The sequence below is a fragment of the Mesoplodon mirus genome, assembly GCF_964341445.2.
Source record: "Mesoplodon mirus genome assembly, chromosome: 15".
Classification (NCBI taxonomy): domain Eukaryota; kingdom Metazoa; phylum Chordata; class Mammalia; order Artiodactyla; family Ziphiidae; genus Mesoplodon; species Mesoplodon mirus.
Genome location: NC_138991.1, coordinates 78,162,979 through 78,186,140, shown reverse-complemented (window position 1 = coordinate 78,186,140; position 23,162 = coordinate 78,162,979). Strand labels below are relative to the sequence as shown.

General features: G+C 45.4%; 1 protein-coding gene across 1 annotated transcript in view; it reads right to left on the bottom strand.

Annotated features, from left to right (window-relative positions):
• Positions 1-23,162, bottom strand: part of ISM1 (isthmin 1) — a 78,803-nt gene that overhangs the window by 12,571 nt on the left and 43,070 nt on the right. The window contains exons 2-3 of the mRNA XM_082645297.1: positions 16,717-16,956; positions 7,381-7,645 (exon numbers count right to left, since the gene is read on the bottom strand). Of these exons, the coding sequence (XP_082501423.1) occupies positions 7,381-7,645; positions 16,717-16,956 (505 nt within the window). The remainder of the gene's footprint in view (positions 1-7,380; positions 7,646-16,716; positions 16,957-23,162) is intronic.

Genomic DNA, 23,162 nt, shown 5'->3' with positions numbered 1-23,162 from the left:
AAATTTTGGAATGGTTTGTTATGCAGCAGTAGATAACTGATACATAATGGTAAAGCTAGAAGTGGTCCTTGAGGTCATCACTCAACATCCATTCAACAAATACCGAGCCCCTATTATGTGCCAGGCACAAATCAGGGTATGTGAGATATATCATTAAATAAAGCTTTCAAAGATCTCTGCCCTGTGGTACTAATATTTTTGTGAGAAGATTCAGACAATAATCAATAAACACAAAAAAATGAGTAACTTAGACAATATATCAGAAATCGATGAATGGTATGGAGAAAGGAGAAGTGGATCAGACTAGGGGGGCCTGGGAGTGTGAGAGCTGTGAGAGAAGTTGGTATGTTATCTAGACTAACTCCCTCTTTTTAAAAGTAAGGAAACTAAGTCCTGGAGTGCTTGGGTGACCCATTCAAGGTCATAAGCGTAAGAGGAAGGAAAGCTTGAGCCCTGGTGCTAAATCCTTGATCTCTAAAGCTTGACCCTTTCTGCAGCATCTCCCCTCTGAACTACTTTTTCCTGCTTTATCCAAATCTTCCTCCAGACTTGGGGCCTCTGCCAGGGCCAAGCACCAAGCCCCAGACATGTGCCTCGCAGGGAAGGGGTCGGCTCTGCTCAGAACAGGTCGCGGTGATCATGATTACTTAGGCCTGGCAAGAATGCAGTCCACACATGTTTCTACCTGAACCGTGGGCCCTGTGCCAGGCTCCCAGGCCGTCGTTTACAGGGTGATCACTCTGAACACCGCTCAGGCAAACCCAGGGCCACTGAGTCTCAGCCCATCATGCAAAGTTGGTGGGGGGATTCCTGGTCCTCTTCCCTAACCCAGAGCCAAGAGTCTGCTCACACCTCACCTGCTCCCAGGGGCCCCATCCGTTTCTCCCCACTTCCCAAAAGGGATTTTTCCAAACTTTGATTTCTTTCTAAGACATGGTTTTCCAGCCACAGGGACAAGCAGATGTTTGAAACTACTGCTTCATGTGAGGGAGGTGGGCACGCTTCCCCCCATCAGCTGCCTCCATCTCTCCCATCTCCTCCTGGGCATTAACGCAGTGGAACTGGACAGACCGCTGAGGAGGGGGCCGTGGCTACTCCCTCCCAGACCTCTTGGTAAACTCTCCGAGAACACGAGGGATGTGCCTGGAACAATCACAGGATAGCACTCCTGTCAGCCGGTGTATCCATGTGTAGCAGGTTATACGCGCATGTGAACACACTCAGAGCCTCCTGTGTGAATCACCCGTACCAGATTTTGTTAAAGGGAACAACCACCACACCAAAAAGTCACCAGTAAAGATGGTACTGTTTTTAGACTCATAAGAAAGGGGCAGTGGATCAGTCGGAAAAAGCTGATTAAATCACACAGGTAGAGTCCATGTCACCTGTGGGGTGGGTACCGGCCTAAGACATGATCCAATGATGCCAAGAGGTGTCTTGCTTGGATCAGTAGAAGCAACGGGGCCTCAACCATCTAGAAATTTCTGGTGACCTTTCCTCCCTGTTGCAATAATTTTGGGAAATATCATCCCTGAACTTTGAGATTTTAGCATTAAACACACCATTTTGGAATCTCTGCCGGAGGTAATGTCTTGTTTTAGTTTCTTGGATCTGAATTACTGAATGCTAATACTGTGTCTGATGATGTGAAAAATGACTTCCGTAATTCTTCCTGTATCCACCCCCTTGGTTACTACCTTTTCACACCAACCCCAGTCTGGGCCATGTGACTTGCTCTGGCCAATGAGAAAATAGAAAATATAATGCAAACAGAAGCTAGCAAAGTGCTTGTGCATTAGGGCTTGCCTTCTCACTGTAGAGAAGTCTTCCACCCACATGAAGAGCCTGGACTAGCGTCCTGGAGGGTGAGGGACCAGAAGGAGAGAGGCTCAGATATCATCCCAGCACCCCCCGCTGTCCAGCTGGGACCCCATCATTGTGAATGAAGCCATGCTAAACCGTGCAGCCCCAGCCAAGCCCTGAGCAGAACAACAGTCCAGATAATCTGCAGACTCTTGGGAGAGAAGACATTTTTTTCTTTTAAGCCACTAAGTTTTAGGGGCGGTTTCTAAAGCAGCAAAAGCTAACTGTCACAAATACACTATAACAACCCTCCCTATGCTATGCTCTCTGGATGGTTAGCAGACCCTGGAACCATGACGGATTTATTACTTCACTAAGTGGCTGTCTCCATGTCTTTATTTTATTTTATGTATTTATTAAAAATTTTTTTTTCTTTTCAAAGATCCAAATCACATTTAATGAGATTAAAAACTACTAAACCTGAAGTTTATTTATTTTTTTAATGGATAGGATTAATGGAAGATTCAACATGGCAAAAAAAATAGATTGGTAAACTTTAAGACATAACAATAGAAACTATCCAAAATGAAACAGGGAGAAAAAGATGGATTAAAATGAACAGAGCATTGATGAATTGTGGAACGACCTAAAGCATCCAAATACACATGTAATTATAGTCCCCAAAGTGGGAGGCAGGGGTGGAAGTGGGGGTAATAGAAAAAATATTGAAGAAATAATGGCCCCAAATTTCCCAAATATAATGGAAACTGTAGACCCACAGATCCAAGAAATGCAGCAAACCCCTAGCACAAGAAACATGGAAAAGACCACACCAAGGCCATGTCTTTATTTTAAATGCTCACAAAGTCATTTATTTTCCAAACACTTAAAAATACTGGTCCCCCAAAGTTAGGCACAGAACACGTATACAGCCATGTGGCTGATCCTTTCTATTGGGCTAGCAACGAAGTGAAACAACCTCTTGGGGAAAAGTGGGCACGTCAGCCCTTTCTCTGGAAGTGTCTGTAGCATACAGCCCCCGATGAACACCCCATCCAAGCCCCTCCTCGTGGGGATTTCTATTTGTTTAATGTGTTTGCAGGAGAGAAAGGGAAGTTCTGACTGGGGGACAAAGCTTTGAGGGCAGTATCCCTTTCTGCTATAATAAAATAAGCCTGTTCTCATTGGCTCACCTACCAGGGCATCACTCAGAGCAGAAGATGAACTTGAGCAGCAGTAATTACAAAGATGACAACAAAGACAGCAGAAAACAGTCCCTGCGAACACTTACGTGGTGCTTGGACAGCCCCTATCTGTGACCTCAAAGAGCTTGGTGAGGGCAGAGAACAATCCACAGGGCAGTGGGCTGAGGGCCGGGTTACAGGGATGTTGTTTGAAATTTTAAAGTGGTCATTATACACTTTCAGGGCACTAGAGTTCTGTGGGCCAGCTATAGTGTTTGGGCAACTGAAGTGACTTGGGTCTTGGCTCGGCCACTGGAAAGCCTCTATCCTAATCCTAGATGATAGTGGCTGCCAGTTATTGAGGGCCTGTCTTAACCAGCTCCTCTGTCTACACACCCTGATTGAACTCCTATAACAATCCTGCAAGGTAGGTAGAAACACTCTCCTTTTATGGATAAGGAAACTGAGGCTCAGAGAGGTTAAGGTACTTGATTAAGGTCACACAGCTCAAACTTGGCAGAGCTGGGAGTAGATCTGAGATCTGCCCGCTCTGGCCATATCCTGTTCTATATCCTGATATTCCAGCAACTTTGATTCCGGCCCCAGCAGCCCTTCCTTAAGATACTCACTTATGTGAGTATAAATTAATGTTACAAAGAAAAACCCTTGCAAAAAATCACCGTGAGATCTATTAAAATAAGACCGTGACCTGTCAGAGGATTGCAAAGGACTGAGTCCCAGCCCAGTTACACTAAGCTGTGTCCATCTGATTTCATTATGCAGGTTATTCAGAGCAATCTGGGGAATGGTATACTACTATTTGAAAGAAAAATATTTATTTGGATGCTTTCTTTGCCCTGGATGATACCTTAAGTATCTCAAACACATGAGGTCCAAAGTTGAGCCAACTCAATCACAAATTAGGTCTAACTTCTTCTGTTGTGTATTTTTGTAATTTATTCTACAGATGCTTTTACCTTCTACTTATTCATCTAGGATTTTTTGAAATACTCTTTGGCCACAGACATTTACATTCTTATTAAAAATCCTACCTTCAAATATTTGAGATAGACATCTTCCACTAAGCCCAGTTCCTGTGGCAATTGTAGCTGGTCTCAGATGAGGCAGCAAGTCCTCAGGTTCAGTGACGCGCACTGCTTTGCCACTGCATGGACCTCACCTTCCTGGGCTGTATATTCTCTCCTTGTATCCTCCACAGCACCCGACACAGGGATACATACTTAGAAATTGCTCTATACTTTCTTGTTGATTGAAATAATAGAGGACTGAGCTCATCTGATGCTGTAAAGAATTCTGGAAGTCACATGTTCCCTGTGAGTAAGACTGAGAAGCAGTAATTATTCATCCATGTTGCAAATGCTACTGAGTTACTGTAGCGTGTAAGCTACACACCTACAGTCTCGCTTCTAAAAGTGTGGTCCGAGGGCCAGCGGTGTCAGCTTCACCAGGGCTCCCAGCCCTTTCCGGCATCTACGGCTTCAGAAGCTGCCTTTACCAAGAGTCCCAGGTGATTTGCGTGCACATAGAAGTCTGAGAAGCACTGCTTTAGAGGTATCATAAGGGACAAGATTTTCTTTATAAAGTAGCAATCCTGATGTCTGGTCTAATGATAGTGACGTTACTAAAAGAGACTCTAAAATCACCAAAGATGGGAGTTTCCCCATGACCCAGGGATGCTGTAAGATCCAGATGCAGGGCACTCACTCCCCAGGTATTATAGATCTAGAAAGCTGGGGTGAAGGTGGCTCTGGTAGCCACAGTAACTGCCCCAGCAGAAGCAAATTCTATCCTCAAGACTGAAATGGAGGGAGTATTCTTAATGTTCATAAATTTGGCAGAATATATTCTGTAAAAGCTTTAGATGAAAAAGTTGTTTCTAGTGGTGGTCTTCAAACTTTAGTAAGCAAGAGAATCACCTGGTGACCTTGGTTGAAAAAAGAAATAAACAAAGAAGCCAAGAAAGACCCCAAGTCTCACTCCTGCACATTCTAGTTCAGTAGAAGGACAGCAGTGACCCTTGACCTGGACTGCACATTGGAGTCACCCACAGAGCTTTAAAAGACACTGATGCTTGGGCCCCACCCCCAGAGATCCCAAGTTAATTGATCTAGAGAGAAGTCCAGCCATCAGGATTTTTAAAAAATTGCCTAGGAGAGTATGAGAAACCATACTAAGAAACACTGGTCCTTTGGACCCCACTTTTCCAGATCAGAGCCTGCTGGAGGGATTGTTCAAACAGATTTTTGAGACCCACCCCAGAGAGTCTGATTCAGCAGGCCTGGAGTGGGGTCTGAAAATTTGCATTTCTATCATGGTCTTGGGTGATGCTGATCAACTGGCTTGGGAGCCACACCTGGAAAACCATTGGTATATAGGGAAGGGGCTGGGGCCCAGGATGGGTGTTAAATTTTAACAGGCAAAGGAGGGATTCTGAGGTCCAGGGTTTGAGCCCCACTCAGAGAGACCTTGTTCCATGTGGTCTGGGCAGACAGGTTCAGCTTTAGTCCTGAACCCAGCTTCAGTTCCACCCTGGCCTTTTCCTCCCATTCCTATCTTCCAATCTAACTGTCCCTTTCTAAATACACTTTACTGTCCTAAAAGATGTGCTATTTATTTATTTTTCCAGAGAGGCAGAATAACATAGTAGTTAAGAGGACAGACGCTGGACCCAGACTGTCTGAGATGGATCCTAGGTCTTGACCCTTGAGGTCAAAGTTGCTTAACTTCTCCAGGCTTCAGTTTCCCCATCTGTAAAATGGGTCCCTGCCTCAGTGAACTGATTAAATGAGCTAATCTGTGAGAGCTGCTATGAAGAGGAACTGTGAAAGGCAAGTGCTGTAGAAAGGTTGGCTACTGTTCCCAATCCTTTGTCTTGGAAAATAAATTGGACTTCTTCTGGGAAAGGAGAAGGTTTTACGAGCCTCCTGATTGGGTGGGGTCTGGGAGCTCTCTTTATGCTCCCCTAGCATTTGATGTATATCTCTGCTGTGGCACCCTTTGCTCTATCAGTTAACTTTTCTCCTTTTGTCCATAGATAGGTGAGATGCTCTTTAGGGAAGGACTGTGTCTTAATCATTTTTGGATTCCCAGTACCTAGCACAGTGATGGGCATAAGACGTGTTCAATGTCAGTTGAACAACTAAATGATGTGGCTGGGAAAAACATGGTCTTACTCTTTTGGAAGTTGCCTAAGATCATCTATTAGCAGGTAGAAATGACTCTCTAATATACAACTGGTCTTTCTGCTGAAAAATGGGGGTAAGGGTGAGAATGCAAATGGTGCTAGACAAGTCATCGTCATAGAGTGTTCACTTAAGTCTGCTGAGGCTGAACCACAAGAATATCACGATGGTGGATGCATTTGTAAGATATAAAATACTCTCATTATAACACAAGGCACACTGCCTGATTCCTCATGAAACCTGGCCAGATGCTTTCTGAATCTGTTTCCTCTTCATCTAGGACACATAGAAAACATTTCCCAGCCTCCCTTGCATCTACGTTGGGCCATATGATGAGGTCTTGTCGATAGAATTTGAGCAGATGTGATGTGTGTCATCTCCAGGTTGAGGGGGTTAAGAGCATGTGTGCCTTTTCTAGGCTCTATCTCTCTACTGTCTGCCAGCAAGATGCAGAGCATCTAGTTTGCAGGCCCTCACAGTTGGTGGAGCTTCAAGATGGAAGAAGCCTGGGCCCCTGAATGACTGAGTGGAGCAGAATTCCCCCAACCCTATCTCCCATCCCAGCTTAAGTGAGAAAAGAACTTTCATTATTTTAAGTCATTGAACTTAGAAATTGCTTGTTATCTCAGCTATCCTACTCTAAACGCAGGGGAAACTATAAGTCCCAATTTGGGGTCTTGAACTTTATTGGTGGGGAGGCCTCACTTTGACAACTCGTGACATACATGTCCATGAGGGTTTCCAAGGGCCACTCCACTGCCTATGACACAGTTGCCTGGTCAAAGGAGACAACAGGGTACATCTCTTTTACTACATTGATTTTTAGTCTGAATTTTTACAGTCAAACATATGAGGAAGTGAACTTGGTGATTCTGTCATTTTGGAAAAAAAGAAAAGAAAATGTTTGGGAAAAATAAGGCAGAACCTCTAAGACCCTTAACTGAAAAAAAAAGTTCTCTCCTAGGATAATTGGTATTATTTTAAAATTATAGTCTTTCCAGAAAAATGTGGCTTTGGGGGCCTCTTGGGGCTTCTGTGGACAGAGTGGACAGAGTCTGTATGAGGTCTGCCTCATTGAAGACCCGAAGCCACACACTGTAAACGGGGTTTTGTTTGGCTCCACGTTCGCTGGGCCTCATCGTCTCATTTATTCTCCCCACCAATTTTATATTACTGGGTGGTAGACTCACCATATTCTGGCTGCTCTTTGGATTCAAAAGTCCGGTGGCCTGGGGCCGGACGGTCCCACCCCCCAGGGGGGTTGAGGAAGTTGCTGTCGTCTGAGGTACTGTCGTACTTGTAGTCCTGGTCCCCGCCGTTGGCCCTTGCCAAGGACAAGGACCTCTGCCACCAGGCCCGCCAGTCGGGGGATGGGACTGACCAGCTGGGCTTATTCTCCGGATGCTGATCTTTATCTGCTTCAGAGTCAGGACCGTCCACCACCTCTATGGTGACCTGAAGAATTCAGAACAGGCCAGGGTCAATGAGGAGTCAACAGCCTCTAAGCCGGGTGACCCTTGGAAGACAGTCCGAGAGTACGGAGGGAAATGTGCATCCCTCACATAGGAAAGCTGAGGCTGCATTGTGACACAGAATGGAAAACCTCCAGGGACGCCAAAGGAATGGATGCACACAGGCCTCGGGTTGGGAGGAAGCAATGCATCACTAGGGTCCCTGATTAACTGATGACTGTGTTGCTGGGAAGCCTTTAATTCAAGGAGTAAACATGTACTGTGTATGTTCTTGAAGTGGCACAAGAATAATGATAATAAAACTGAACACTTACTGAGTACTAACTCTGCACCAGGGACTGTTTTAAAGGCTCTACATATATTAATTTATTTAATCCTCAGAACAGCCTTATAAGCTTGGTTTTATTGATTGACCCTTGTGGCTGCTGATCTCCAAAGATGTCCCCGGCAATTCCTCCCATTCTGGTATGTGTGTGCCACACCTCTCATCAAGTGGTGGAGTTTGTTTCCCCTCCCTTTCAGTCTGGGCTGGCCTTGTGACTCACTGTACCCAGTAGAATGTGTTAGGTGTGACAATGTGACAAGCCTTACAAGCTCTTGCAATTTCCATTTTCATTCTCTTGGCAAGTTCCTACCATTATGTACAGAAGCCCAGCCTAGACCACTGCTCACAGAGCCACCATGTGAAGAGGCAGGGTACGTAGAGGAGAACAAAGAGTCCTCTCAGTCACTGGCCAGCTCTGAGGCCCCGGTCTTGTGTGTGGGGTCATTTTGGGTCCTCCAGCCCAGTTGGGTCACCCTAGCTGATACCATATGGAACAGAGATAAACTCTCCTGGCTGAGCCCTGCTCAAACTCCTGACCCACAGGACCATGAGCAATCCAGTGGTTGTTGCTTTAAGCTATTAAGTTTTGGGGTGGTTGCAAGACAGCTTCTTACAGACAGGGAAACTGGCACACAGAGAAGTTAACAACTTGCCTAAGGTCACAGAGGTAGTAACTGGCAGCCATGGGTAGTCTAGCTCCAGAGCCCATGCTCTTACAGACTTTGCCGTACTGCCCCTCAAAAAGTCAGTCACCGAGGTAGCGTCCCCTCCTGTGACCAAGTGAGCAAAGAGGCCACTGATGCTGGTGGGGGCTGGATGCCACAAGTCGTGTAGAGATGTGAGCACAAGGTCCTCAAGGTCCAGGATGTCACAGCTTGAGTTTCACTCATCCCTAGTCCAGACCCAGCACACACTCCTTAACCGACCCTCAGGGTCAGAGCAGATAGTCCCAGAGTCAAGGTCAGAACTTGCTCTTGGATTTATGGAGCCTAGTTTGGAAGTCACGGGGCTGAAGGAATGCAGCTTCTTGGCTCCGAGAGATAATCAACATAGAGAAACTTGTTTAAAAAACACAATAAAAGACTCCTTGGGTTCCTTTGGCCATCACATAGCTCTTGCAACACCCCCTGGATGAGTTATGTGCAAATGAATCAGAAACATGCGCTCCAAGTAATCAGCGCAAGATGTACTGGGCAGATGCTTTTCCAGTTTTGCCCTAACTGGACATCTGAGAGATTTGCTGACATACTCTGCCACGTTGCACCAGGTCGTGCCAATCCCTGAGACAAACAGACCCTTCCTTTTGTCTTAGGGATGGGAAGGTTTGAATTCTACTTGCTTTGACATTTTAAAGAAGTTACCCAGCTCATGGTGGGCCTGGGCTGTGGCCTTGCGTGGTCCAGACACAAAGTTAAGGGTGTGGAGCAGACACAAAGTTAAGGGTTTGGCCTTCCATCCCAGAGTATACTTGGGCTGTGGCAGGCCGAGTGCATCTCTTCCTCTGGTGTGGGATGCCTAGAAGGGCACCACTGGCTTGCTTCCATGCCACCACCATTACCCCAGTCTCATAAGCATCCCTTGCATATTTGTAAATAATTATGGGATGTTTAGTAATCCCCGAAAAGGAAAAAAGAAAAGAAAGAATTACATCATTTGCCTTGTATCATTGCCGTTTGCTGGAGGGATGGTTGTTGGAAAGGGATGGGGACCTGGACCCACACACAACGCTGTAAGGGCAATGCGGAAGAAATACACAGCTGGGCTGCGCAGACCCGAGCTGGGCAGTGACATGGTGATGCCGAGCCTTTGAAGACAATCTTTCTCCTCTGCAGTCCAGGCCCCCTGTGCCTGCAGACAGAACAACTGAGCCGCAACAATCGTCTGCAAGGCTATTAAGGGTTTTGGAGGGGAGAAGCTGCCAAGAGCCAGGCAAGCCTGCAATTATGGTAATGAAATCAGACTCTGGGTAGGAGATAAGGGGGAATGGGCTGGACAGTTTTGGTATTCCATTTGTATCCAGACTGGAGTCAAAGGGATTGCCTAAACAAAACGTGCCCTGCAATTTCTCCAAGCTGGGAATCAAAACAATTTCATGTTTTAAGCTATTACCGTCAATATGATTTTTTTCCCCCCACAAACTACTGCTCAGATCCAAACAAAATAGATTTGTTGCCTGGCCAGGCAATGAGTAGCAAAATATGAATTTACTCCAAAAACTATATTGATGACTAAATCTCATCAGTTTAGAGGTTTCTTTTTCCCCTTTCCTTTTTAGCCACTGCTCCAACTGAATTAAAACACACACACACACACACACACACACACACAATAAAAAACACACAAAGCTTAGGATCCACCCTTCCCTGCAGTTAAGAATATGGAAACCTCATACAGACATCAAATGAAGAAGTGTAATCTTGAGCCTGAAATTTCGTAGGCATCCAATTAAAAAGACTTAATGAGCACGATCATGACTTCTCGAATAGTGCAGATGAGTTTTATGTTTCCTGTTGCTCTTATTATATTTACATGGTCTTTAGCATCAAAGCATCTGTCCTTAAAAATGTCTTGAACAATAATAGGTGTGATGAGCTGAAGGTGTGGTCGTGAGCACAGCAGATTTCCAAGCGGATAGATCTTACCATCCTTTTGCATCCTTCATACACAGAATTGAAGCATCTTTAGTACACTGGTTTCTTCTGGACTTTTCTGTACCATGAATCAAGATACTAAAAGAAAGAGAACTTTTCCAAAAGACCTGACTCCAACTTCTATCAGAATCTTGTCAGCTCTGAGAAAGAGAGTCTAGAATAGGTGCCAATTTGGAGAATTCCATCCAAAGTTAGGAGAGGATGATAAAATCCTTTGTAACTTTACCTGTTTCTTTCTTCCTCTTGAGAGTTTAAACATTTATTAGAAACAAACCCTTTACTCTTGCTCTGAAAAGCACTTTCCACTGGGAAACCAACACAATTCTTAGTCTAACGGATAATAAACTAATGACACTGGGAATACAGAAGCCTTGACTTTCTGAACTCAGGAGAATCTTCTAGAAGCTTCTAAGTTGGTCCTCTAAGCCTTGAGAGCTATGGTGACTAGGCAGATTTGGGTTCGTATTTATTTCCCAGAGAGGAAAATGAGGCCTGGGAGGTGAAAGGATTCCTCAAAAGCACAGAGCATCCGGGGACAGGATGACAGTCTCCAGCAAAGGGTTAGACCCCCGATTATGTACCCCTTCTTCCTTGACAATTGCCGAAGAAAGAACACAAAGGACCAGGAAGATATATAATCCCTCCCTCGCAGACCCACTGATGCTCTAAAAACAACTCTGGCAGCTCCAGTAAGTGTGGTTAATGCTTGGAGATTTGCAGCGTGCTCGTTCAAATATCATTGCTTGTTCTACACAAGTTAAACCCACATTTCAGGCATAGCAACTGGCTTAGAGAACCCACGTTCCTGAGGTGAACAGCAAGGAAGGTAGAGAGCTGGACTCACAACTCCTGATTCTTAATTATTTTATATGTTTCCTCTGTCATCTCCATGCTCACTGACATCACCAACCAGCATACCCCAGTCTGGGGAATCTTCCCATATTCCTGTCTCTGTGCGGAGTGCTTCACATGGATGATTTCATTTAATCCTCACAACAACCCTACTACTACTGAGTATTGTACTGCAGAGGAACTACTCACAGGTTGTGTTATCATTCCCATTGTATAGACAAGGAAATTGAGGCATAGAGAGGTCGAGTAACCTGCATGCAGCCATAGAGGCCAAGCCTGGTCAACAAAACAGTGGTACCAGAGCCCAAGGGCAGGTTGGTGGACTCTAGCTCATGATAGGGACTGCAGGGCCCCCATAAGAATCTGAACAATACCAGCTTGTCCCCTGGAGTGTGTGGGCCCATCTCTTGGGCACAGAGATTTCTTGGTTCTTACTTGGCCAGGCCTGCCACTCCAAAAGGATTTTAGGAAAAACGGAGGAGGGGAAATCAGAAGTAGAAGCACGTACGACACCTGCAGCCCTGGCCAACTCATCTGATTGTATCAAGAGGTCTACGGCCGTGTAAATAAGTCTGTGCGAGGGGAAAAAAAAAGGCCTTTAGATGACTATTTTTGTGTCTCCCTCAATGGAAGAAAAGAAATAAATACATTGGTTGAAATGAATACAGATCTCAGATTGACCCAGAAAAGAGAACTATTTGGTGGTGAATAGCCACCGCGGTCATGAATTGATGCAGTGAGCCTAATAATGAGTTTATTTTAGAGATTTTTGTCTCTGCTATCTGACCATCAGCTGCAGACCAGAAACTTAGCCAAGGATACCGAAGTTCAAGTTGAACTTCTCCTGGGAGATTTACTGTCTTTCCTGAGTGATTTATTTATTTATTTATTCGTTGCCAAACCCCCAACTTCTAGTTTTGTTTTAAATTTAATATGGAGATTGGGTTCAGGAGTTTGAGGCTATTTCTTTCTCTTTTGTGCATTGTTTTTTTTTTTTTTTTTCTTTTCTTTTCCCCTCACTCACTTCCACAGCCTGAAGCCAGTCTTAAAATGGGGAGACCAATCCACTTGGGACGGAGGCCACCTGGCTTCAGGGGTTTAAAAAAAAAAAAAAGCTGGGCTTTTTAAAGGATTTCCCTTCCTAAAAGTCAAGAGGCCCAAGAGCTCAGCATTGTCACTTTGGAAAGGTGTGGGCGGTTTGGCAGGGGTGCACAGCAGACCCCAGCCTTGGAGCGTGGGAAATGCTTGCAGACACAGGGGGGCTGGGGGGAGGTCCAGAGAGAGGGGTATCAGATTCCTGGGTAGCTCCCGGCTCCAGTGAGGGCTGGCTAGGTGGGGGTGAGGGGCAGGTTGCCAGGGGATGGGGGGAGACCAGGCCAGTGGCCCCGGCAGCGGAAGCCGACCCACTGATACGCCTTCACCTGCTTTCAGTCTGCTCCCCAGGGAGAGACAATGCTTGGATGGCCTGGGGTGACCGGTGGACTGTCTGCTTGGCTGAATCGGCCCTGTGTCAAACCAGTGGATTTCAACAAAAGACCAGAGCTCTGAGGAAGGGGCAAGGGCTGACAACGTGAAAACCATCACCCCCTTTTAGAAAGCACCTCATCTTTTAAAGGACCACCGGGGAGCTAGTTTACTCAAGTGCAGTGGAGCATGAGGCTACAGTGGCCAGTGCTGCATATGTGTGTGTGTGTGTGTGAGTTTGTGTGTATGTACGTGCCCTCACACACACTCACACTCAGACCTAGGGCTGGGGCTCCCAGGGGTAGCAGCTGCGTTAGTCTTTCTTTGAGCATCTTTCTGAGTCACTAACACTCCCCTTTCATAACCTTCCAGAAAGAGAAAGGACAGGAATGCAGTTCAGTGTTCCATCATCAGATCAATAAAACATAGGCTGCACTACCCCCCACCCCCACCCCGACTGCCTGCGGAAGGTTAACAGACACAGGGCTTGTGCAAGGCAAAAATGGGATGAACCAACTGGCTGGCGGGCAACAGGACAGGGCTGGCCTTGTCTTTGATTCTGATGGCATCTGGGTTGGAGCCTCATTCATTTCGGGTCCATTTTGCCAGAAACCCTGATATTCGGATCTACGGGGAAACCTATACTCTTGGGAGGTATAGTGATTTCTTCTGTCCAAAGGGTAACTCAAGAAACATATAGGGACCTCATAGGAGTAGCCTGGTCCCCTTCCCGCCTGTGCTCCAAAGCCTCCCTTTCCGAAGCAGCTCCTGGAGGCAAACTTCTTGTATGTGCTGGGGCGGTGCTGAGACAGAGTGAAGACAAAGTGGGGATTCCTTCGCACCTGTTAGAAGTCTATACAGACAGGTGGCTGTGGGCTCAGAGGGGACAAGGACGAATGCTTTCCATTTGTCCCATCTCCGCTGCCACCCTTTGTGATGGCACAAGGGGAAGCTGCGTTTTATAAAAGTCCAAGAGGCTTTGTTGGGGAGTCTCAAGTGTGGTGATCTCATAACTCACCCTCCACTTATCCTCTGTTCCCTTGTCTCACTTTATAGTTCTCTCCACACCCATAAACTCCAACCACCCTCTCATCCCTCAGGAAGCCCAGCAGAACTGTTCCAAAGCACTCTTCACTTTGCGTCTGGCTAGACAACACAGCTTATTCTGATGAAAAATGGATTGCGAGCTCGGGGGCTTTACTGAGCTCATGCACAAATCCATCGCTTCATGGCTGACCTTTTCTTTTTATGGAAAAGTCATTTGGGTTCCCCAGATCTGAGGATCCTGACCATTTTTGCTCCACTGTTCTTCCCTGACAGTCAGGTTAATTTTTTTTATTAGTTTCTGCTTTATAACAAAGTGAATCAGTCATACATATACAGGTTAATGTTTTAAAAAGGCCCAAGTGGGGTCTGAGGACTTCCTGATGGATGGATTTATCTGGGAGACAGAAAGGGGATCCTGAGAAAGTTTGGTAGAAATTTGGTTCTAGGTGGAGCTCCATGTGCTTAGTAAATTTCTAATGAGGGGACTGCAGCCTTCCAGTCCCCTGCCTCCAGGTCTTTTCTTGTAAGTTTATATTAGTAACTCTTAAATCGATTATATTAATAGCTCAGTCCTCAGCATTAAGCCCCACAGTGACATTTCCCATCTCTGAAAAAAAAAATGCAAGCTACAGCAAACCTAAAATTGTTGTGGGCATGATCTAAGCATCCTTGGGATAAGGGTGGTTTAGTCCTAGAACTGTAAAATCTATCAACAAGGAAAAATCACTTCCTGTCAATGAAGGCGTGATGGGGAGGCTCTTTGAGCAACAGTAAGGAGATGTCTGTGCCTTTTTTTGCCAGTCTGCACCTCCCCCAAGTGGATCCTTTGTTGTTTATCAGAGAGTCATGTGACCGGTTCCCGGAGAGAGGGCAGTGGATCGAAAGGCCTGTTTTCCCCATTAATCAATTAGAACAGTACAAGACCTATTGGAAATGTTAATTGGTCCAGGCAGTGATTTCAGCACATGGGTTGTCAAACAGTGACCTCCGAAACATTTTTCACTTATGGACCCTCAACGCTGCCCTGACCTAATCTTCCCAACTATCCCATCTATTCAGGTCTGCCCTCCATGGAACACAGCGCTTTTTCTGCCTCTGTCTCCACAATCCTTCTGGCCCTGTCTTGGGTGGTAGCTGGGATCTTTACACCTACGTCATTTCCTGGAGGGAGAACAGCTTGCATTTCTTAACTTCCCAGAAGCTAACACGGCATCGAGGTGTATTCTCAGGGACATTCAGTAGTCACAACAACACTGGTGTTAGGAGCAAAACAACTCTGGCCAAGGAAATCTGATCTAAAAGGGTGACACAGACAGCGTTAGTCTTGCGGGAGAGACCACTAACCTAATTATGGATCAGTTGTTCCAAGGTCAGGTTCAGGAACTTCCTGCCATGGAAGCTAATTGGCATTTGATGCAGAGAAAGAATAAGGACAAGCTGCCCTTTCTCCAATGAAAAGAGTTGAGGATAAACTTAAAAGTATGGAAGCAGGCACCTGAGGACTCGGGCTGCACAGGGCCAGGCTGCCCAGGGGGACGAGCTGCCCTCGGCCGCCATGGGTACCGTCTCTGGGAAGAAACAGTGGGAGGCACAAGCAAAATTCAAAATGAGGAGTTTGATTTTGAAACATGAAATGGTAGGGTGAGTATTCTTGGGAGCCTGAGAGACTGGATTTGAGCCCCAACTACTGTTTACTAGCCATGTGGCCTTGGGCAAACCAAAGGGGAACTTCCTGAGAGTCAGTTGCATTATTGATAATATTGGAGGAATGACGTGGGCTCCATAAGGGTATTGGGAGAGCCAAATCGGATCCACCTTTACTTTGTAAAGTAAATTGTGCTATTTCAGTGCAGATGAGAGTTCTTATTTTCAGTTCCAGGTACCTCTTTCCTAACCTCCCATTTCCTTCAGCTTCACCCCATCTCATCTTAGTGATATGTGCTCCTCTCTCTCCTAGAAACTTCTGTTATCACCTCCTTTCCTCTTATCAAAAGTTTTTTATCAGTCATTTACACTTTGGAGCAACTGAAGTGTTGTCAGCGCCTAAAGGAATTTCTGTTGTTTAAGGCAAGCTAGAGAGGCATTTGAGAGACAGTGTCTTCCTGAGCATCTTAGAAATCACACTATGATCTGCCTCATCTACTCATGTGTCTGATTGGCCTTTCCCTATAGCTAACATATTTCATCAATTTCAGAGCATATTATTTTGTTTTGTTTTCACATTTCTTTTTTTTTTTTTGATGTGGACCATTTTTAAAGTCTTTATTGAATTTGTTACAATGCTGCTTCTGTTTTAGGTTTTGTTTTTTTGGCTGTGAGGCATGTGGGATCTTAGCTCCCCGACCAGGGATTGAACCCGCACACCCTGCATTGGAAGGCGAAGTCTTAACCACTGGACCTGCAGGGAAGTCCCTGTTTTTACATTTCAACAGCTCTGAAATCAGGATGTATCTTATAATCATTGGTGTGTCATACTCTAATTAGCACTGCTTTCTTTTTTCAGTGGTTGATAAAATAATGATGCATCTCATAATCCAGGGTGTTACACAGATGAAATACAACACTGCTCTTATAGAGATAACATGCTTGTCAGCAGGATTCATTAAGGGGTCAAGGAGAAAAGTGAGGTAAGGCAGCAGCTGCTTTGGAATCAGATCAGGAAACAAAGACATGGGCTGTTTCATTTTCTTTCACCTTTCAGTTGCTAAGCGTTACCTGGATATTTGGATTCTGCCCATTGATATCAGCTTTGGAAAGATCTGGAAAGTTTGGTAGATCAAGGAGAAAGGATCTGGGGCCATCTCTTTGCAATGAAGGGGGCCCAGCCTCTTGCTGGAATTGCTGTCTGGGGAATGGTTGGTGTGCAGCCTGGTGGTCTGAATGCTCCCCTGGTGTTTCTTTGGAGAGAGGAGAGCTGGTTTCCAATGTCGAGGCACTTTCCATGTTGAGGTTATTCTAAAACAAACAAACAAGCAAATGAACAAATAAATAGGAGAAGCATGATTTAGAAATGCCACCCTTAAAAATTCAGGACAAGGACAACTCCAGGGGCTGGAATTAAGCCAGGATGGTATTCCCAACTTGTTTTCCTTCCATGGCTTAGTTTTTTTTCTATCTTCAAAAAGCTAAATCATCAGGAAATTTTCCTAGCCTGCTACTTGGGAATTTTCTGAGGGCTAATGTGTGATGGGATATTAATCAAACATCAAAGCATATCAAGAAAAAGTGCTAATTTGAAGGAGACTAGGTGCTCATTTAGGACTGGAATCAAATTATGGTTTCCTTATCACAGCTTCAATTGATTAACCACTGTGGCTTGAGTTATAGCCCCAGTATCCAGTGTTTGTTTCTTTGGTGTGGGTCAGCAGAAGATCTACCAAACTGGGTAAAATACTTCAGCCAAATCATTGATTATTTCTAACCATCCATCCATCCATCTATCCATCCATCCATTTTTTCATCCATCCACTCACTAACCTATTTAACTTTCCTTCCTCCTTCCTTCAATTCTTTCATTCATCTACTCATCCATCCTTCCATCCATTTATCCATAGATTCATCCACACAATCAACAAGTGTCAACCACATGCTAGGCACAGGAAAGCCATGAACAAGACAGACACGGGTCCTATTGTCTTAGAGAGTACGTCTAGTTGGGGGGAATAAACAATAAATACACACATAAATAAGATCAGGTCAGAAAATGGTGATTGCTAAGAAGAAAAGGAAGAAGAAAATGAGAGAGAGTGGTCAGGGCAACATGAGATAGGTAGCTGGGGAAGACCTTCCTGAGAAGGTGACATCTGAAGTGAAACCTGAACACCTGTAATTATCTGGGGGAAAAACATTCTAGCAGAGGGAACCGCAAGTAAGACAGTCCTGAGGTAGGGATGGCTTGTCTCATTGGAGAAACACAGAGAAGGCCAGTGAGGCTGGGATGGAGTGAAGGAAGGGAGAACGACCCAAGATGGGGATGAAGAGGTGGAGACAGGCCAAGAAAAAGTGACAAAAAGGCCTTCTGAAACTGAATGTCTTTATCCTGGAAAGAAAAGTCCAAGTCTGTTGTTTTTCCAAACTAGCAAAAAATGTCTGTGTTTAGTTGTCACAAGGGGACATTTTCTCCAGTGACTGAAGAGTGTGGTAGTTGCTGGACTTCTTTCTCAAAGCAGCCCTTCTTCTGCTCTCATTCTCCCTGGACCTCTTGTTGGATGTTCCCTCCATCCCTTCAGGGATAGTATTTTCATGTTTAGTGGTGGAGGGAGAAGTGGAGATAGAATTTCACCAGTGTTTGGGTCAGTGGTTAATGTTCTTGTTATTCTTGGGCATGTTTGGGGGTTTTGGAGTGAATATTCCAGCACATTGCCTCCACACACACTCCCTGCCCCCTCTCACAGCAGTGTCTTTGACCCAGTCAAGGGGTTACACCTGGTATCAAAACACTCCCGACTCTGAGTACCCAAGGTCAAGAATGGCCTGAGGATGAAACACATGCAGTGGGTAATGATCTTATTAGAGAGCTGACCGGAGGGGATGGATTTTTCACTCTTTAAATAGACAGGAGGCTGTGAGGAATAAACTCACTTGTGCAGAGACCATGTTTGTGAATGTTCCCAGAGGCCAAGAAGAGGCTGAGCTAGAAAGAAGCATGTCTGCTGTCTCTTCCTTAATGTGTGCAGTTACGGCAGGGGAAGCGGGCTGCTCTTCATCATGTCTTTGCTTGCCCTTCGTCTTTGCTCAGGAGATGTGGCCAGGGGCAGTGTCTTTGTTCACCTCTCCTGTCACCTTTCTGCCATGTTTTCATCTCCTGGCACATCCTCCTAGGGGGAGTTGCCCTGCCATCCCCAGTCATTGCTCAATGCAACAGAGGCCAAATGTATTATGCTGAGATTATATTATCCAGCACATGGAGAGAGAGAGAGAGAGAGAGAGAGAGAGACAGAGACAGAGACAGAGACAGAGACAGAGACATGCTAATTCTTTCCTCAACATAAGACCTCTCTATCATAGCCCAGGGGAAGATAACTGAATGCAACTGTTCCCTTGTTTTTCTCCCTGGATCCCCAATGGTGTTAGTAAGGACAGTTGACTTCTCATGGAGAATTTCTTGCACAGGTTTTGGGAATCTGAGTCTCAGAAGGGACCCAGGATTTGCTTGTCCATGGCTTGAGGGATCCCCTGCAAATCCAGCCCTCACTTCATTGTAGCAACTGGGACATACTGTTTAACTGTGTTCAAAATGGAGCTCTTTTTACTTTTCCCTGTGATGAGGCACTCTTTCTACTATGAAAACTTATATTTTATTTTATATTTGGTACTTTATTTTTTTGGCCACACTGAATGGCATGTGGGATCTTAGTTCCCCAACCAGGGATTGAACCCATACCCCCTGCAGTGGAAGTGAAGAGTCCCAACCTCTGGACCGCCAGGGAATTCCAGAAAACCTCGTATTTTAGAAGAAGAGATAGGAAAGGTATCTGTGCTGCTTATTTGGCATTTCACTTAGATGGCTGAAAAAACAAGGACTGAATATGATGGGTTTCTGGGTCTGACTCTGGAATTTTTCCTGAGAGGAGATACACCACCCCAGAGTGATCCTGGCTTAGACAGGGACCAAGAAAACCCCTTAAACTCTCTGTGGCTCAATAATCCTCCATGTAAAACATAGCAGACGATAAGGAGAATCCCATGCTGTCCCAGCAGGATGGTCAAGAGCACTCAGGGTGGGTTGTGACTACACTTGAAAAGAGAAATGTAGAGTTAGGGTAACTGGGCTGGACGATTCAGGCCTCAAGTGCCTCTGCCGCGAAGATGGGGGCAAAAGTACATTTTGGCTTGAATTATGCACACAGTTGTGGCATTTCTCCATCTTTCCCCGATCCTCATCCTCCCGCCCCTCAAACAACATTTGGAAGATGAGAATGGGAATAATAAAAAATGCTAATCACGATCTCTGAATATCTGAATTATTCTTGCATTTTTACAAAAACATATTTATCTGGAAATCTTGGCTCCCTCCATACCATGGCATGCCCCCAAACTGTTCAGAAACTGGGAGCTCTACGGTAGGGGGAGGGTGCCTTACAGTGAATCATATAAAATGAAGCTCCACTTTATTCAATCAATGACAAGATTCAGGGAGTAACCATTATTTTGGTAATCAAGAATTTAAATCTGGGGCGGGAGACAGTAGACAGGGTCTGCTAACAAGGCAGGAAAACACTTCTTCATTCTTTCTCAAAGACCCACTGTACAGCTTCCTTGTAGAGGCCCCACTGGAGGTCATGGTTGATGCACCAAGCTCACTCACCAAGAGTTCCACTTAATTATTCTAGCAGAGTAAAGATTCTCAGGAAGGGTGGATCTCAAAATGAAGATCTAAACAGTTCGTATGTTATTCAGAAAAGCAGACATTCTTCTCTGAAGATGTGAGCTTTGGACAGTCCAGGGATTGAAGGAAAGAAATATCACCATTCTTTCCAAGGGGCTGCAGGATTCATTTTGTTTAAATTCAAGTGACGTGAGGGCATCTGCTCAGTTTGGGAAAATATTTCTTTACCCACAATGTGTCTTTGAGTTGACTTTCAATCTGTGACAACGCTGTAGCTCCAGGAGCAACGTTCTCTCTAATCTGCGAGCTGTGACTACTAATAAAGAGAGATAGAAAAACTAAAACTAGTTAGTGGTTTATACGCATGCAGTGTTCCACTGCCAAGGAAGGTGACTTATGGTGGCCAAATTATCCAGCTGCTGCTTAACGCTCCCCATCTTTGGGCATAGCTCCTGTCCCTCCATTATTTTACAATTTATTCTTATTTAAAATAGGAATAAAGTAATAATATTGTAAAATGTTAACAATAATAATAAAATTATAAAATAGGCTCCATGCTCATGCAGCCTGGTGTTTTGCCTTAGATGGCAGTATTTTTGTGGCAGATATTGCAGTTTCCTCCCCAATATCCATTCCCCACTTTTTTTTTAACTCAGTATTTATTTCAGCTGGCAATGTGCCTGGCTAAAACTACATGTCCTAGCATCCACTGTAGCTAGGGATGACCATGTGACACGATTCTACCCAATGAGATGTAAGTGGAAGGTGCCTGATGGTACTATTGGACAGAAGGCAGAGTCAGTTTGCCTTTTGCCTCTTTTCCGTCTTCCATTTTCTCCTGGCTGAAGTGTGGATAGTAGTGTTGGAAGTGAAATGATGCCACTGGCAGGAGGTTGAAGATATACGCTAAAGGTGGCTGAATGGAAAGATAGAGGAGCCGGGGTCCCCGATAGCATGGTAGAGCCTTCATACTAGTCCTGGAATGATGACCTCTGAACTTCTTGTACCCTTGATACAAACAGTAGTATTGACAATACTGCAGCCCTAGTAGCAATGTTCCCTGTATGATTCTAATTTGAGAGCCGTGACCGCCAATAAAAAGGGAAAAGCCCTTTTCAGCAAAGTGACTCAAGATTGGGTACCATCCCCAGCTGAAGGAAGTGCCAACAGGGCATATAGTGAATCATCACCGTGACCTTCACAATGGCAGCCAGGTTATGGGTGCTCAGCTCTGCTGCTAATTTTCATAACATCCTTTTCCAAATCTGCCCTCTACCTCCTTCTCTGTATACGTATAGAATCTTCTATTATTTCAGCATCTATACCTTACATTTCTCAAATCTATTACTCACTGGGTACTGTAATATTTCCTTTAATTTATCCAAAAATACTATCATTAAAGTTCAAGGACTTTGCCCTCAAAGAATCCAGAGCTCCTTGGACAAATGGCTGATCCCAGAGCTTGGGCAGGGAAGTCAAGGTGAGTTGGGGATATTTTGCTGTGTCAGAAAGCAAGGGAGACTTCAGTGATTAATGGTGTCCTCTTGAAAGAACACAGGAGCCAGATTGAAGGGCCCACCCTGCACCAGGATTAGACAATTTGGGCGTTAAAACAAAAAGGTTGTCATTGACTGCCATACATTGCATCTATGACATTCCATGAGCCTATGATGATACTCATAAAAGAGAGGAAGCCAGAAAAATCATCACCCCCATTCGAGGTAGGGATGATAAAACTCCTTACTTTGAACATTTGTATTAAAGAGAAGTAGAGTTTTGTCTACGGAAATAAAGTTTGAACTGAGATTGAAAAACACAGGTAAAATGAAGCCCGTGAAGCAGGTGAAGAGCACAGAGCAGAGGGGGAGATGGGCCAGTGAGCACTGCGATCCTGGCAAAGGATACGGTGGGTGCAGACCCCTGAGACCTCCCAGGGCCTGGCGCAGAGGCCCAAAGGCTATCAGAGCTGGAATGGAGTGGGTGTTAGGCACAGTGCCAGTCTGCTGTCTTAGTAAGCGATCACTGAGTAAATAATACAAATGCTAGGCCCAAACCCAGACGTCTGGACCCACCAGCCTTCGGTCTGAAAGCTTTCTATCCTAGTGTACTGTGACTTTTCCATTAGGTCCCCACTTCCCCAGTGGCATTCTCTGGATCATCTGGAGGCTTCCTAAGCTTATGTGTGGGGATCGCCTCCCTGGCTCTCTTCGGCTGGCCGTGGATGCTCCTGGGAAAGCTCTGTGAAGAGGAGCTGAGAAGAGAAAACCTCTCCTCTGCAGACCGGGTACAGTTTCTAAGATAACAAGCCCAGGCACTTTGTCATTCATGTCCTTTCTCCCCAGGACATCCCTGGCCCAAGACCAAGGATGCCCAGCAAATGCCCTTAGCCCCTGCGGCGTGGACTCGCTCATTTTGGCTGTCCTTGTGACCAAGGTGGATCACCACGGCCACATCAAGGTCAGCATGGTCACAGTGGACAGAGTTGCCAGCTGGTCATTTGACATAGGAGCGAGAGAGGGAGGGGTTCTTTGGAGAACCAAGTCACAGGGGAAATTAGGGCGATCAGCTCGAGGGGGACAATCAAGGTGTGAAAACGGGCGATGGGTCCACCTTTGGAAGAAGCGTGCTAAGCATCATTGTCCCAAGTCTGCAGCCAGCCACCTGCCCTGTTCCACGAACATCAACCAAAGGCTGGAGTATGAAAAACTGGGCTGATGTGACCACTTCTAGAACCTCCAGAAGAGGCACAAGCTAGTACCAAATTGTGGCTGGCTTGGACAGTTTTAGTGCTTTTTTTTTTTTTTTTTTTTAAGGCTGTGGTAACTATTCCCAG